General features: G+C 36.5%; 3 protein-coding genes across 5 annotated transcripts; all 3 read right to left on the reverse strand.

Moving 5' to 3' along the window:
• Positions 1–3,102: 3,102 nt before the first annotated feature.
• On the reverse strand, positions 3,103–8,155 carry LOC145768421 (protein GUCD1-like). Of its 2 annotated transcripts, none has more exons than XM_082579910.1 (5): positions 7,991–8,155; positions 7,484–7,593; positions 5,325–5,536; positions 4,541–4,742; positions 3,103–3,879 (listed from the first exon to the last, which is right to left on the reverse strand). In XM_082579910.1, exons 1-5 carry the CDS (start codon positions 8,023–8,025, stop codon positions 3,770–3,772), a joined length of 669 nt encoding a protein of 222 aa, XP_082436036.1. In that variant the 5' UTR covers positions 8,026–8,155; the 3' UTR covers positions 3,103–3,769. The 2 variants fall into 2 exon arrangements, with proteins under 2 accessions (XP_082436036.1, XP_082436035.1); XM_082579909.1 differs by having other exon boundaries at positions 7,987–8,155.
• Positions 8,156–8,181: 26 nt separating this feature from the next.
• Positions 8,182–10,643, reverse strand: LOC145768423 (uncharacterized). The gene is made up of 2 exons (XM_082579913.1): positions 10,533–10,643; positions 8,182–10,054 (listed from the first exon to the last, which is right to left on the reverse strand). Exons 1-2 carry the CDS (start codon positions 10,533–10,535, stop codon positions 9,515–9,517), a joined length of 543 nt encoding a protein of 180 aa, XP_082436039.1. The 5' UTR covers positions 10,536–10,643; the 3' UTR covers positions 8,182–9,514.
• Positions 10,644–11,982: 1,339 nt separating this feature from the next.
• On the reverse strand, positions 11,983–14,082 carry LOC145768422 (uncharacterized). 2 transcript variants are annotated; one of them, XM_082579912.1, is made up of 2 exons: positions 13,315–14,082; positions 11,983–12,111 (listed from the first exon to the last, which is right to left on the reverse strand). In XM_082579912.1, the coding sequence occupies exons 1-2, from the start codon at positions 13,439–13,441 to the stop codon at positions 12,041–12,043; spliced, it is 198 nt and encodes a 65-aa protein (XP_082436038.1). In that variant the 5' UTR covers positions 13,442–14,082; the 3' UTR covers positions 11,983–12,040. The 2 variants fall into 2 exon arrangements, with proteins under 2 accessions (XP_082436038.1, XP_082436037.1); XM_082579911.1 differs by lacking the exon at positions 11,983–12,111 and having other exon boundaries at positions 12,824–14,082.
• Positions 14,083–17,284: the final 3,202 nt, after the last annotated feature.

Below are 17,284 nucleotides of genomic sequence, written 5' to 3' on the forward strand. Positions count from 1 at the left end.
GATGCATGCAAAATTTAAGTGGCACGTGTTGCGGATTAAAGTTCTATTCGAAGATGTTTGAAGTGGTGTCTATTATGCAAAAATCGTATTATTTTAATGTTTATCGTAAATATATCCTCCATCTTTGGAGCGTTCTGCTGGGAGTTCCTTCCAAATGCCCACCTATTGATGCACATCCCTGGAAAGGTAATTCAATACTAAATCCGATGCATGCAAAATTTAAGTGGCACGTGTTGCGGATTAAAGTTTTATTTCAAGATGTTTGAAGAGGTGTCAATTATGCAAAAATCATATTATTTTAATGTTTATCGTAAATATATCCTCCATCTTTGAAGCGTTCTACTGGGAGTTCCTTCCAAATGCCCACCTATTGATGCACATCCCTGGAAAGGTAATTCAATACTAAATCCGATGCATGCAAAATTTAAGTGGCACGTGTTGCGGATTAAAGTTTTATTTCAAGATGTTTGAAGAGGTGTCAATTATGCAAAAATCATATTATTTTAATGTTTATCGTAAATATATCCTCCATCTTTGGAGCGTTCTGCTGGGAGTTCCTTCCAAATGCCCACCTATTGATGCACATCCCTGGAAAGATAATTCAATACTGAATCCGATGCATGCAAAATTTAAGTGGCACGTGTTGCGGATTAAAGTTTTATTTCAAGATGTTTGAAGAGGTGTCTATTATGCAAAAATCATATTATTTTAATGTTTATCGTAAATATATCCTCCATCTTTGAAGCGTTCTGCTGGGAGTTTCTTCCAAATGCCCACCTATTGATGCACATCCCTGGAAAGGTAATTCAATACTAAATCCGATGCATGCAAAATTTAAGTGGCACGTGTTGCGGATTAAAGTTTTATTTCAAGATGTTTGAAGAGGTGTCAATTATGCAAAAATCATATTATTTTAATGTTTATCGTAAATATATCCTCCATCTTTGAAGCGTTCTGCTGGGAGTTCCTTCCAAATGCCCACTTATTGGTGCACATCCCTGGAAAGGTAATTTAATACTGAATCCGATGCATGCAAAATTTAAGTGGCACGTGTTGCGGATTATAGTTCTATTTGAAGATGTTTGAAGTGGTGTCCATTATGCAAACATCGTATTGTTTTAATGTTTATCGTAAATATATCCTCCATCTTTGAAGCGTTCTGCTGGGAGTTCCTTCCAAATGCCCACCTATTGGTGCACATCCCTGGAAAGGTAATTTAATACTGAATCCGATGCATGTAAAATTTAAGTGGCACGTGTTGCGAGTTTTTGTTTTATTTAAGGTTTTTCGAAGGTATGTCAGGTCGCATTTTATGCCTCGCACTTATTCACGGATGACTTTTTTAGGCGGAAAGCGGAAAAACTATTCTGCCAGAATGACGGTGGTCAATAACAGGCTACCAATAAATATGCTACTCAAGACAGTGTCAAAAACCATTGGTCGACAACTTGATCTTCCCGAAAATATTGAAGATCAACTGGTCAAACATGTTTTGGAAATGGAGTCAAGATTTTATGGTTTAGGGGCCATAGACTTAAGAAAGCTTGCGTATGACATCGCGTCTGCCAATAAAATCAATACCCGCTTCAACAGTGAAAAGGGTCTGGCTGAAAAAGATTGGCTTAAGGGATTCTTGAACTGTCATCCAGAAATTTCATTGCGAAGACCTCAATCAACTTCAGTTCAAATTACATACTCCAATGGGCCAAAATACACACCCCAATGGTCCAAAATACACACCATATGTGTAATTTGGACCATTTTTGAACATTTTTTATTGCTTAATTATTCTGTATTTTTATATTGTATGTGATGTATATTTTCTACACTGGTTTGCAAGTGCCTAGACTGTATCTGGGTGAAAAATAATACACATTGACCAGAAGTTGGCTGAGTTGTGCTTATTTTTCTTTAAGGGGTTCAAAATACACACCTATCCCCTATAGGCCTATTCCAAATGTGTAGCCTACACGTTAATACACACATCTAATGAAGTGGCCGCGGTGAAGACATTTATGAATTGGAACACCATGCTAGATGCTACATATGAGAGTTGTCATCTGCCGTTCGCTTTATTGCAGAGATATTGGATAGACTTAAATTCCAACAAAACATCTAAACTCTTTTTTGCCGCAGCCTTTCGAAAATTTTAGTTTGTCACTGTTTTGTTGTCCTAATGTAAACATGACGCGAGTTTGCGTGATTTTTTTAATTTGTAGTTATACATTTATGTTACACTTTTTTATCAGTTTTTGCAAAAATAAATATTAAAATCTCCTTTTGCACCAAATCTATCATAGGGACATTGTATTTACTGATCTGAAATCCACAAGCGCAATAGAACCAATAAAGTAATGAACACAGGTCAGAGTGAAAAGAAATGAACCGGGAGTGTTGCTAATTTTTTTAACAGATTGGAAAACAGTGACTCGTAAATGGTGATATAGTCCAAAGTGGGGACTTATTGCGTCAAATCATCATTGGGCTAGTTACACAGTACAATTGTGGTACCGCAATGATGAGAGCATCAAACATAATTTATATTTTTGTAATGTTAAACCCCTTTCTCCTGCGTACGCCATTGCAAATGGTTGGCTCCAAACATTTCCCAGTGTCTTCCGTGATCGTAAGTAAATATGCGGCAAACGCAACATTTAGGGTTGGACTACACCAACAGTAAATTATGCACCTCTTATGCAAAAGTGCTGATTACAGATTACTTATTTCGCGGACTGTTTTTTTTCTTCTTATGAACCAATCGTAATCTGCTTATTAGAATCCCCAATTAGCCTACTGATCCACAGCAAATTGATTCTCGATAATTTAAACCAGACAGTTCGCTTAAGTCAACCCTTAAAAAAGGATACAGTAGCCTACACTGTTGGTACATCCAACCCAACTACCCTGCCACAACTTCACTGTTAAGCGAAACAGCAGACTATAAATACACAGTCTGGCATCCAAACATCAAAAATCGATGACCTAATGACTAACTAAGCTAATAGCATGAGATGTTGAAAGAGCTGATTAACTCATCATACTGACCTATTTAAAAGGTGTGATGTCTTAATAATAATTACAGCAGACACAGGTTAATCAACATCAAATCATGTACTGCAATACACAAGCGAAATAACGTTCACAAGATAGCTTGATTGCGTGATAGAAAATTGCAAAGGAATCTTGGAAGACAATAAAATTGACTGCAAAACATGCACGGCTTGAGAGTGCAGGTGAATGTAATCTGTACGATTTCACAAGCTAACAAAATATAAGTGTAAGGAAGACCAATTAGCGGCATTATTTTTACTGATCAAAAGCTGTTGCAAAGACAAAGTGACCCACAATAAATTTAGGGAGTAAAGTAATGGCCATGTCTTTAATAATAATGCTTGTTTTTATATAGCGCTGTATGCTGTATCCATTGCAGAATGCGTTGCTCCTCAGAGCTCTACAAAGCAGACAGCGTCAATAAAACCGTATAGAGGCGCAACTGAGTACATTATTACCTGAATCCATTCCATAGCTCAGTGCCAAGCAGAAATTAGATTCAGTACCATTTTCAAAAAGTCTTTGGTATGACCCGACAAGGTATCGAACCCATGCCTACCGATTCAGAGGCAGGCGCACTAAGCACCCGAACTGTTTTTTTTTAAGAGTAAAAACAAAAGCTATGGGCAATGAGTTGCAAACAATCGTGAAGAAACAAATAAGTAATAAAAGTGCAAATAGAAGTAAGGGGCGACATTCACCTCAACCCAGAGTAAATCTAAGAAAAAGTTCTTTCATCGGATTGATAAATAAACAAAACATCTTGGTCAGTGCCAAAACTTTTCCTTGCGGTTTCGAAGTTTTCAAAACTTGTCCAAAGATTAGCACCTAGAACAGAACACATGAAGTACATTAGTCAAAAAAAAAAACTTTTTGTACTCATTGGGGATATCTAAGAGACAAAAATATTTTTGTTGTTAGTTACAAGCAAATTTAACTTAAAAGAAAACTGAAACTTTTGTGATAAAAATATAATAGAACCTGTGAGCTAATCATTTTGATGACGTGGGTTCGATTCCCACCGCTGCCGTTATTTTTTTTTTCTTTAATTACCAAAGTTCAATCCAACAACCAGTTCTCTGTCTGAGTGCTACAAGGGTCACAAGGACTGCAGTCAGCTGGTTCATAGGGAATATTGTAGCATCTTTCAGGTATCTACCGGTCAAAGCATTCCATCTGCTGCAGCAACCTGCAGATTATAACTACGCTTTCCGTCTACTTAATCTAAACCTTCAACTGCCGGTCGGTATGCGACCAAAAATCCGTCATTAGATAGTCACGCAATCTGTACAAAAACGTAGCTTATCCTGGTACAACAGAAAAAGTGGAGATTTTGAAAAATCTGTTTCAAAAATGCAAAAAAATCACCCTACGCCTACTACTCCCGCTAGCAAACTGTGTTTGTTTTACGTTGATTCAATCCCAGCATACGTTAAATTAACGTAAAAAAAATATCACTTTTGCTAGGCGAGAATTAAACCAACCTCACCCATTTTTGATGGATCGTGAAAACAAATTGTTTCCGTCTCTATATCAAAACCAACGACAAGAATGTAGTGACCCCAGTAACTCAAGTCTTGTGTTGGAACGCATTCTGAAAGTTTGATGCTATCAAGGGCTTCACAAAGATCTTCAACATGATTGTCCTTGTTCACAGAGAGTTTAGCGGCATTGACAAGGACTATAACAGGCTGTTGTGAAAAAAAAATAATGTTAACAATAATATCGAAAAGAAAGATATAGCCTAGCAGGCCGATGAAAAGATTAAGTTCAGTGCTAGATCGGAGAGTGGAGACTCGTGATCGGTGGGAAGTGATTGATTGACAACAAACCAGCAGAAGCGAAGATTGAAGTGATAGAAAACATACCTGAAACCACCAATTTACCAATGATGACACCGGAATGGAAACTGCCAAACTCCGCCGAATTTATTTGCGCTCATAAAGTATTTTCAAGTTCGAGTACAGTGACTTTCTATTGATTTCAATACAAACGTGTAATTTTTCATGTCAGATTTTGAAAGGATTTTTCCTAAACGAGATTTATCAATATTTTTATCCGTGTTTAAAAACGCGAGCTGTTGAACTTTGCGCCTTTGAATTGCAGCGAAAATTAAAATACTGTAAATTTAAAGAGGCTCATAGTGCCAGGGGAAGATATCTCACATCTATTGTTATATTTTGATTTTTATAATACAATTGTTTCTTTTTCTCGACTCGTGTTAGAAAGGCAAATAAAACAAACATCTCTCCCTCCCTCCCTCTCTCTCTCACCTGCTTCTCATCAACTAAGTGAAGGATAATTTCTTTAATTGAAACTGACTTTTTCTCCATCTTTACTTCGTCTTCACTTGCACGTTGGTACAAGCCAGCTATTCTGCTGGCTTCGTCATGGTATTGGCTGAAAAACGTGTTGAAATAAAAAGGCAAATTTATGAAGCGAGAATCAAATTCATCATTAATGGTGCAATACCGATGCTTGAACCCTGCAAAATATATCCACGGTTAAGTTGGAAACACCCACAAGCTAGGAAACCGCAAACGCTCGTCAGATAATCACAATTGCGTGTATACACTCTTAGTCAACAATGATGGTATGCAGTACTCTTCAACAGGGGTTACGCGGAGGCAGTGGGGTTCCTCATTTCTTATGGAAATTGATGTCTTGCTTCAGTGTATTGATGCGCCATTCTATTTTTAGATCACTGTGCCGCAGGTAAACAAGAGGTTGAGTGAATAGCCGAAAAAGAAACATTGATACTCGTTGCATCACTTGTTCATTGTTATGCTATTTTAACAAAAATTTCATTGTTATAACCTAATTTTTTGTTAGTAGGGGTTCCGTGAAAAACGTGAAAGTAAATCAGGGGTTCCGGCTTGACAAAAAAGTTGAATAGCACTGGTGTAAAATTGTGGGATATCAAGCTTTTCAACAAAAAACACTGATAAAATTCCGTCAAGTAAACGACTTGTAGTTTGGAATAATTTTTTTTTTTTGAAGCAAAACAAAATCGAGTGACCAAGATAAATAAAATCGGTTTTAATTATACAGTAGAACAACCAACCTCCAAATTACAGCATTTATTTTATGATCAACATTCAACAAGTTATAAAAACATTAAAATCATCAAGCCGTTATTGAAGATATTTAGAAAGTTTAATCTAGCATCATCATCATCATAATCCATCGTCGGTTTGTTCCCCACTAGTGGGGGTGGCCGATTGTTTCCGCGCAGCAATTGTTCTAATCCCTTCTCTCCATTTCACCCTGTCCCTTGCATCTTCCTCCTTCAGTCCGACTTTTTTAAATTCATCCTTCACTTGTTGTTTCCACGTTCTTCTTGGACGACCGCGTTTCCTCTTCCCATCCACCTTTAGATCTAGTGCCTTTCTAAGAAAACTTCCTTCCTCCCTCCTTATCACATGTCCATACCATCTTACTCCATTTGCCCTTGCCAGTTGGTCTATGGTCTCTCTCATCTCTAGCATATCCAGCAATTCTTCAGTCCTTTTTTCCCTTCTCGTTTTCACCCCACACATTACTCTCACCATTGACCTTTCCGTTCTTCTCAGTATTGCCAGTTCACTCTCTCTCAATACCCATGTCTCGCTACCATATAGCATTGCAGGCCGCACACAGCTCCGATATATTTTTCCTTTCATCCTTAGTGAAAATTTTCTGCCATACAACATTTCCCCACATTCCCTGAACTTTGCCCATCCCAATCTTGCCCTTGTTGTCACCGCTGCTTCACATCCCCCACTTCCATTTATCCGATCACCCAGATAACAGAAGTCTGTCACTGTTTCGATGCCATGGCAGAACTCATCATCATGGCCTTCCACTTCATTCTCTCCTTTTCTGCATTTCCCACAAACAAAACACTTCGCCAATCTTGTTGCGGCTCTCTTGACATTAGCACATCTTGCATGTACCCACTTTCCACATTTCTTGCATTGCATTGAATTTCTCATCACTCTCTTGCCACATATTCCACAGGGATCTACTTTGTCCTCAACAACTGTTCCTTCTGCTCCACTCACCATCACTTTTGTTTTGCTGCATTTAAATAATATTTTGGAGCATAGATTTTCCAGCCGGATGCCCTTCCTGACGCTAACCACAGTTATTGGCGGTGGGCCTAGCCTTTACTTAAAAAGTATTTCCTGCAAGGCAGCAGGATTTCTAACAAGTTTTAGCCAGCCAGTCGAGGTTGTTGCCCATGAGGTGGGACGTGGACCCACTTGTTAGTTTGGTGTGTGATCAAGACCAGTGTTCCCCGAGACCCATGGTGTAACATCCATGGCGACTGCCCAGGGTTCAAAGGTGCTACTTGTACCACACACCTACCTCAAGCATATTTAGTAATTATCTCTGGTATCTCAAAATGATGGTAAAAAGTTAAGTTCTAGTCAAGACGAGACCAGTCTACCTAGTATGGAGCACAAATACGCCAAATCGATGGTCCACACTTCGTCATTCAATGAATGTTCTTCCAGAGCAGCTGCCACCTCTTCCTCTGTGATCTTCTTAAGCTGCCATCTAAACAGAAAAGCTTAAACTATCATTTCATCAACTTCTCATTACTAAATTTACTTTGTTAGCTGTAGAGTGGCATGTTTATACGTCACATAACGTCATTTTATAGTTTTTTTTCAACGACTACATAAGACAATATCAACATGCTGCCAACTCATACAGTCAGTATATGATGTAAATATGCAGTTATTACAATTTTACCTCAAAGAGTGTGAAACGATAATATATATATAATAGGACAGCCCTTTTACCAACACCGCTTAGACCAAATGTTAAAAACAGCAACATCAAACTTAATGTGAAAATAACACGAGATAATGTAAGTCTCATACAAGTCTAAGATGAATAAAACCTGATGCGAATCAAATTCAAAAGTTAAACAGAGAACAACATTACCTACACAGCATATGAAGACATGCAATACCGCAATCCCATTCAGCTTGTTGTGCAATGTGTATGATTGGAAGCGAAAATTTTACAGGAAAATCAGATGGCAGTTCGCTTTTAACTGAGCCAACAGGTCTAAAGTATTGACTCATGGCGACAGCTTGTCAAAATCGCAAAACAATATACCAAAAAATGTGAGTGTCACTAAAAAATACACAAAGTGTAATCAAGGGAATGTGTAAAAGTAATATGTAGGTATCTAGATAAGCAATGTTAAGGACTAAAAACATAATCAAAATACAATTAAAAAGCAAACAAATGTCCAAATAGAGAGTGTGCGTGAATTTAACTTTTAAAGTGAATTTCTTATTCATCGTTGTCAACACCAGCTGATTGAGCTTAGGTGACAGACGATGCATGATGTCAATCCTCCAAACAAATTGTTGTAATATCGAAAACATGTCGCTGCGTGTGCCACAAATAGTACAACGAACTGCAGTTCGTAATATAAAATAGACAACAAGATTTTAACAGTTTATTTTGCACTTTGATTTTTCACAGAGGGTTTTTCCTTCAACTTGTCACGCTGGAGAACGTTTCTGGGGCCAAATTGCCTTGTGAGTCTGTGACGTCATGAAGTAAATGTTTTTAACGTCATGATGACGTGAACACGTATTGTAATGGCAACGCTATTTTTATTTGAATAAGTGTTGCACCTGACAATTGCTAAGCCCCCAGCATGAAACCTCAGGTAGCACACGACTGAGCCAGTTTAGCTTTTTTGCAATTGCAAAGCATGTACGCAAATAGCTATGATATTTATGACTTGAAGTTGACAACCAGTGATTGCTGATTACCTAGTAATCTAACCTCACATAAGACACAACACAAAGTTACGTACAAAAATCACAACTATGTTTTCGGTGCCGCTCAATCAACAACATGGGTAGATAAGGATACCTCCTTTGGCTGCACAAGATCAATGATGATCAGCACGCAAATGCCAAACGGAAACTATAAATAGTAAGCAGTATGGAATCGATAATATCAATTTTATTAATAGAGCCTCGTTTTGAACACATTAACGTTAGCTATCATCTTTTCCAATGTAATGCAATTTTATTTCAAGCAGATCTTTTCCATGAGTTCCTTTTTTTGTTGCATCCAGACTTACCTACGATGGTTGAATATTTGGATTAAGTCGACCAGAAGGTATAAGAGCAATCATAATTTTCATGTTTCGATTCAATAGGTGATTCCCTAACATTTGTTGTACTACGTTATTCACATAAATCATTAAAACAACAGTGAAAAATTGTATAAAATATCGTCCCTTGAAAAGATTTGGGGTATATATTGAAAGGATAAACTATAAGTATATACAAAGTAAGTTGAAATAACAAAGTATGATACCGTAGTAATGTAGTATATTATATACTGTATATGAAAACGGTAACAAAATTTACAATAATATTCACTTTTTTTTAATTTTCAGGCCCTGGTAATAAATTTGTACTTTGTACTGATAAGATTAGCCCTAATCAGTAAGTTGCAGATCAATTGTCATTTTTTCAGCAATTTGCCATTCCGGCATTATTTCACGAAATTTCTTCAAATCAATTTTTTCACTAGCTACTTGGACAGCATTTTTCGTGATCTCTTCTATTTGCTTATCGCTTAATGAAGGGGATAACAGTAGGTGGTAGTAACGATATAACTCTATTGGCCCCAGAAAACCTAACTTTTTAACATCTAAAATGTCAAATAGAATTTCGACTTTTTCATCAGGACCACGCTTTGATGATAAGGCACCGAAAAAGTTCACAAACTCTCTTGGATACATAATTTTGTTTCTTCCGCCATATTTTTCAGCTAAAAACGTGGCGATTTTGTGGAGATGGACTTCTGGAATCTGTAGTGCAACTTCAACTGGCACTCCTTCAGTTTCTTCTTTAGACTTGCTAGTGTCGAGCTGTGAATACCTTTTTTGGATTTCTTGCAAATATCTTCGGTTTATGTGCATTTCATCTAAGATTTCTTGCTCTTCTTCTTCAGAAAAGTATGAAGACCCTTGTCCCTAAATGTATAAAATAGCACTTGCTTAGTGTTGTTGTATGACAATACATAACAAAAAAGCATTTTCAAATGTGCATTTTCAAAATTTCAAATGTAACATTTTCAAAACTCAAAAACTCGTTTCTTAAATTTATGACAGATTAATTGCATTTTACATCTTGCTACAATTGTTACTACAACAATTATTTCATTCTAAATTATTATACAAAAAACAAAACCTGCATTACCCAAAACTCTGCACAAAAATTAAAACACACATAGTGAAACGCTGCTTATATTAACGGAATGGCCCATTCGATCCCTATTCGGTGATTTTTTCAAATATTTTTTTTAAATTATCGGGTACCGTAGCCTAATTATCATTGCAGTTTTAGGGTTAGGGTAAGGGGTTAGAGGTTAGGAACTCACCAAATCGGACTCACCGAATAGTAGCAGACCCTATATTAAAGTGGTCTTTACTTTTTATATGGAATACATACCATGATAAGTAGAAAGTGAGTAGATGCTTCAAGCCTCTGATTTCATCAACAGAAAAAATTACAACACTTTTCCCTAAATTGTTAAAACAATTATATATGTAACAATATTCTGGTTAGAAAATAAAATATATTATACCACATATCCGATATATGACAAATCTACAATATTTTTTTGCATGAAAACAATTTTGGTGACAGTGTGATAATTAAATGTGAATGTCAGTAGCAAAAACCTTTCATTTATTCAGTACAATTTTAGCTTACATATCCAGATGCATAGACAGAAAACTAAACAGTTTAATATAATATATATTAATAGCTGGTGAAATAACAACTTTTGCACAAAATGAAGTACCGTACGGCATATACAAAAAATATTGCATCAGATAGAAAAACCACTCATATTAAAATTTAAAAAAATACAAATGCCCATTAGCAAACAGAAATATGACCTTGAGAAAATGAACATTTTTTGCTAAATTGTAACTAATTCTACATACAGTAGTCCCACTTATTAAGCCCACCTCAGGACCGAATGATTTGGGGTTATTTAGTGGGTGGGCTTATTAAACGGGGGACGAAGGTTGCTAAAGCTTAATAAAACATTAAAATCATAGATAAAACATCACAGAGGCTTAGACTTTAAACATTCGAAGATAAGACTTGAACTAGAGTTAAAAGTAAATGAGTTTGCTCTTTGCACGCTTGTTGCTTGTATATACATCATGCAATACATATTACCACTATAGCCAATGTAACACCAGACTGCAAATATTTTTTAATTTTAAATATATTGATTTTCTACTTACTCCAATTTAGATAAAAAAAAAAAACATATATAGATATATATAATAAAAGAAATAAATACAATCTCATGCTTTTACTTGTTCAATTGTTTAAACATTTCTACCATAAATAGGTACTACTTGCTGTAGATGTGATATGCTATCAAACCACTCGGCATGTGACAACTTCGCAAGTGCTTCAACCCAGCAAGTACATTTCAGCTATACATTTCAGCTACTGCCAAGTCAGTAAATGAGATTTACTTGCTTGGTCATCGATTGATAAACTGATTTTGGTAACTTGTGACATGCCAAGCTTCGGCTTGCTCAGTTTCATAATTTGTCAACTTTAGCCACCTGCTGAAATGTTATATGCTAGCTCAGTTGTCACTTGCTCAGCTGTTAGTCTGTCATATGCTCAGATCACAACTGCTAACTTAATGTAGGAGGCTCATGTCATGTGATACATATGTACATTGTACAGTACATAATGTTAGCAATGCACTGAGAAAATAATCAATAAAGTGATTTAATTCAGGCAACGGCAGCAGTGCTACCATTGCCTAGCCATCCATCTTGCAAAACATTTAGTACTTTTAATTTTAAAAAATTTTACGATATGCAAAAAATACATATTACCAACAGAACAAAATGATGTCATGTTTACAATTTAGCCTACCATAATATTTACTTTTTTACTACTGGAGACTGGAGAGCAATAGGCTACTTCCAGTTCAAGGATTCCTTGCAATTATCTGGCATACCGTACCGGCGTACATGCTTCTTTGGAATAACTGCATGAAGTACTGATGATGTTAAATCTGTTTTTATGACACAACTTTATATGTCCATGACATAACACAATAAGCTCTCCACTAGGGATGCACAATACAGAATACCTGGCTATTCTAGAATACTTAATTTCGAATCTATTCTGAAATTACACGACAATTTTTTCCAAATAATATCGAACAAAAAGCAAAAATATTTGTACTTTATTTTGAATTGTATTAGTATCACATGTCAAACAGAGTATAACATATGATAAATCAAGCATCATACGATGCATCATCAAGCATTATCATACGGCCACACGAAAACGCACTGCGTGTCTGCAGTTCTGATAACTGCGCAAACCCTATGAAGGAAGAAAAAAATCGCTTGGAACAAACAGTCCATGAAGAAAAAAGTCCGCGCAAGACGTAAAATATCAACTTTACATTTGTTTAACGTCGCACACTGTTGATTCAACAGATTTATTTTCGAATCCTGATATCTGAAAAGAAACTGCAAATGCGATTCGAATACATTGAGATTCGATATTCTGTATTGTGCATCCCTACTCTCCACCAAAACGTCAAAAAGCTGTGAATTACTTTATACATGCACAAAACGTTGATGTTAAATCTGTTTTTATGACACAACTATAGCTTTATATGTCTGTGACGTAACACAATAAGCTATCCACCAAAACTTCAAAAAGCTGTGAATTATTTATATACATGCACAAAATGTTTACAAAGATGCCTTTCTTCGATTTTTATTTAATAATTTACCCCATAAAGCATTATAAGGATGAACAAACTTTGTGGGTTGAGAGTCCAAATCAATCATGGGCTTATCTTCATTAGCCCATTTAAATAAACTCCCTTCGAGATTATAAAGATTAACTTTAACCTGAGCCATGTTGTTAGGAAGCAAATCAATTTCCAGTAATTGTTTTATTAAGTCATTTGATCGATAACCAATAGAACAATATACAACTACATCGATTTCTGGTTGTGTCACAGTAACATTTAGCTGATGATTTTCTCCAGGGTTAATTTCCACTATTTTGCTTTTTAAAATTTCTTGGACTTTTTTAACGTTGCATTCATAGCTATCTAACGAATTGATCCAGACAGAACCTTGAATAAAACTGATATCCCGTTCTTTTTTCTCCCTGATATCAAATGAAACCAAACTTTTACAGTGATTTTGGGATTGTAGATTCTCACCTCTTTGCTCTGACCACATCTCATAAAAAGTGGTTGTTGACATCTGAGGAACACGAGAGAATATATTTCGCATTGTAGCTAAAGTAACTTTCATTCCCAAACTCGGATTTAATTTTGGATCTCCCATTGTTGACAGAAGCTACAGTATGTCCATATGAGGCTACCAGAACAAATATTTCATTACAATACAAGTAAATGATTACAGTAGGTGTTTAAGCTTTGTCAAATAAAACAGAAACGAAAGAATACATAAACAATGCAAGTCCACAACAAAAGACTAAGTTGATGAACAAAGAAACGGCGACATCAAGCGGCACTGGTTTAACTCTTGGGGTATGATAATGATATGGGCTTGAGTAAAACATTTCAAAGACAGCTTTCCATTTAGCGACTACTCATGAATGGAATAATAATTCACAGACATCAAGGAAACACTTCACTTTGCAAAACTCAGTGACTAGGCCTGTGTCAGTGGTTCAAAGCCTTTATACGTAAGATAAGTGAAATGGCAAAGAATAACTTAGCAGAGGCTTTCTCAGTCCGAGTATAATGTTTCCCACAATCAATTACATAAATGGCAGTTCTCGAAATTAGCGGCGGCACACGGCAATTGCCGTGGTAAATGCCGCCGCAAACGTCATAATGGCCATTCTGCTACGGCAAAGAAAATGCCGTCGCAAAATGAGCATTTAATTCCGACAAAAATTGTTCAAAATTTTTTCCTGTTTGATTTACTCGCAGCGGGAGTATAATCAGCAGAAACATCGCACCAAGACCTCACCTCGGACTATTTTACTTGCTGTGAACACTCACACAGTCTTCAAAATTAGCATATTTTTACTTCGCAAAAATATTGACGAGGCCAAACAGCAAAAGTTGAAATTGCCTCGGCAATTCAATTGCTGTGAACGTTTATTACGAAAAAATTGTATCAAAACATGTAAAACGAGAAGAAAAAAAAATCGAATAGTCTATCACGACCGCACTGTTTGATTTGTTGTGATGTAATAATACCAAAAGTAACAATAAAGCGAGCAACACGATACGCACGCTGTTACCGTGATTCACGTTATAACTCATTGGGGGGGAAAAGTAAGTTAATTTTGGGTTGATTCAACGTTCGAGTCAGCACCGCAACAACAATGCCCAATAAGAAATTTACTATGTTGTTTGTTTACATTAATTCGACATCTAGCGATGTTAAATTATCATGAAATAACGTTAATTGCTCAATCAGGTACCGATAACAAATCAATAGCTCTCTGCGAGAAGATTGCCTCGATTTGCGTATACAGTACACTAAAATAATTTCGGCACAATTAGGATACTGCGAGCAACACAAAGTCTGTTGGATAAAGAACTAGTCAGAATCGGAATCATCGGAGGATGAGGTTGTCGCGTCGTCACTGGAATACTTGAAGACGCAAAACTGCCCCTTCATGAACGCGCGATGCCATATGATCGGAAGCATTACTTTTCTTTACTGCCGAAGAACCATTTATCCAATTTTGTACCACTTTTTATATTCGCAATGATACCGGTCAAAAATAAGCATTCGATGAAAGAATAACTTTTGCGTAACAATTAAGCCAGCATTTATAAGGTTGCAAACTTTTCACAGTTCACAAGAGCATTGTCAGCACTTAAAATAGCTTGCGTGATGCTCTTGGCTACCGCCGTGTGACAGACGATGAAGAAGAAGCGCATAAAATTTTGTTTGATTAAAGCATACAGCAATTGCCGCCGTAATCCAAGGTTTGTTGATTTGGCGACGGCAACGTTTTTGCCGTCGTAGATGGAAGCTAATTTCGAGGGCTGAATGGTCAACATCATCAATAGATGCTCGTAACGTGGTTAAGCGCCTGACTTTAGAAACAAAGAAACTGCAAGATTATGCGACGCTGGTTCAATTCTTGGGGAGTGTCTTCGAGCGGATGCAACCTAATTCGTACCATGAACAATTCGTACCGTCAGTTCGTACCTTGAAATGATCTAGAAAAAAAATTAAAAAAAGCCGAAGTCGCTGATCGCAGTTTCCGCAAACATTTTAAAAGGGTTAGGGTATCGGTTAGGTATCGATATCCGCAAACAAACTGAAAAGTTCGAAAGAAAAAAATAGAACATCGCTGATCGCAGTTTCCGTTTTTCCGCAAACATTTTAAAAGGGTTAGGGCCAGTGATCCATGGTTAGCGTTGATCGGAGTTTCCACAAACATTTTAAAAGAGTTAGGGTTAGGGTGTTTCTGCAAACAAACAAACTGAAAAGATCGAGAGAAAAAATAGAACAAAGCCGAAGTCGCTGATCACAGTTTCCGCAAACATTTTATAAGGGTTAGGGTTGATCGAAGTTTCCGCAAACATTTTAAAAGGGTTAGGGTTGGTCAGAGTTTCCGCAAACATTTTTAAATTTCTGATAATGATCCTAAGAGTTTTTGTTTGTTTGCGGAAAATTTTAAAATGTTTGCGGAAACTGCGATCAGTGACTTCGACTTTTTTTATTTTTTCTCTTGATCTTTTTAAGGTACGAACTGACGGTACGAATTGTTCATGGTACGAATTAGGTTGCATCCTCCTTGAGCAAAGCATTTCACAGGATGCTCTCCATTCAGTGGCAGCTGGTGGATGAAATACCGTAACTCACAGACAACAACACTTCCAACAATTGGAAATTTAACTTTGTCACACTCAGGCCTGTGTCAGTGGTTCAAAGCCTCTACAAGTATGCGAAACTACCAAGATTAAGCTTTCAAAGCAGCTTTTCGAGTTCTCGATAAAGATTTAACGTATCAATCATCATTCTCAACAAGCTGAATTGTGGTATTGCATACAGGCTTCGATAGTCGATACTGTGTTCCATTAACTGTATTAAAAATTGTGTACTTTGCTCTTTTTCAATCAAAGGTTCAATATTCCATTTTGAACTGGGGGAGGTCTAACCACAGTCTCTATACTACTAGTCTGGAAGCTCAATGGCGTTGCTATGCAAGGGTGTGTCCTAGCATTTGAGACAGCGCCTCAAGTGGAAGTACAGTACTTTTGCAAGTTGTAGCCAAAAGTCTATAGGCATTAGGCAGGCTTAGCCGAGTAATGTCAACTGCAGGTTGTTAGGTTAAATTCTTATTTGCAGATTACCTTTAAATAGGCCTAGGCTATTTTTTCTTATTACCAGATTATCCTACTAAGTTAGTCTTAAGTTTTTGATATAGAGACTGTGGTCAAATCACAGAATCTGCTTGGAAGGTAGGCTATACAAATACAGGCATATTGCTAACTATCAACGGTGGATCAGTTAAGGCCGTTATGCTGACAAAGGTTATGTTTTGTTTATTTCCTTTGTGTTGTAATTTCCTATTCTTTATTATCTTAAGCATGTCATGTTTTTAAGGTCAATTAGTCTACTTATTATCCTAGTTATGCTTATTTAAATTGATAATGTCACAAGTTAAGCGTAAATGTGGTGGAATAAACTGCTGTTTACCACAATGTAACACTACAAGTATGGGATTTTGTTTGCACAAAGTTCCAAGTGATGAAAACAAAAGGTTTTCTGTTTCAACAGCACAGTGGGAAAAACAGTTTCATCAGGTAAGATCAACATAACAAAATAGTGTAATTTTATGTTGTATAATATGTCATGATGGTTGACATTAGTAAAAATTAAGAGCTTATGCCTAGTGAATCACGTAATGTGTTACACATATAATGTTTTGTTTGTTTCAATTTAAGCAATAAGCATATGGTGCTCACTGCTATAATGTACTCGTATATTGAGAAGATTCACTAATCTGGCATGATCCCTGTGTATAGTTAATTAGTGATGAACACGTGTGCTAATTGTAACATACACTGTTAAATGTTATTTATGATATAGGTCATTGATTTTCAGATTTAGTTGGAGATATCAATAGAGAGAAGATGCTACTAAGTAAAGCTTCAGATGCCTGTCCTTACCAGCAATAATTTGAGAAAC

The sequence above is a fragment of the Aplidium turbinatum genome, chromosome 4 (assembly GCF_918807975.1).
Source record: "Aplidium turbinatum chromosome 4, kaAplTurb1.1, whole genome shotgun sequence".
NCBI lineage: Eukaryota > Metazoa > Chordata > Ascidiacea > Aplousobranchia > Polyclinidae > Aplidium > Aplidium turbinatum.

Coding starts and splice junctions, on each gene's coding strand:
- LOC145768421 (XM_082579909.1), bottom strand. CDS start 8,129: ATGAGTCAATACTTTAGACCTGTTGGCTCAGTTAAAAGCGAACTGCCA. Junction 7,594..7,986: donor TGTCTTCATATGCTGTGTAG/GTAATGTTGTTC, acceptor TTTTCTGTTTAG/ATGGCAGCTTAAGAAGATCA. Junction 3,880..4,540: donor TCACGATCCATCAAAAATGG/GTGAGGTTGGTT, acceptor GTTCTGTTCTAG/GTGCTAATCTTTGGACAAGT.
- LOC145768422 (XM_082579911.1), bottom strand. CDS start 13,441: ATGGGAGATCCAAAATTAAATCCGAGTTTGGGAATGAAAGTTACTTTA.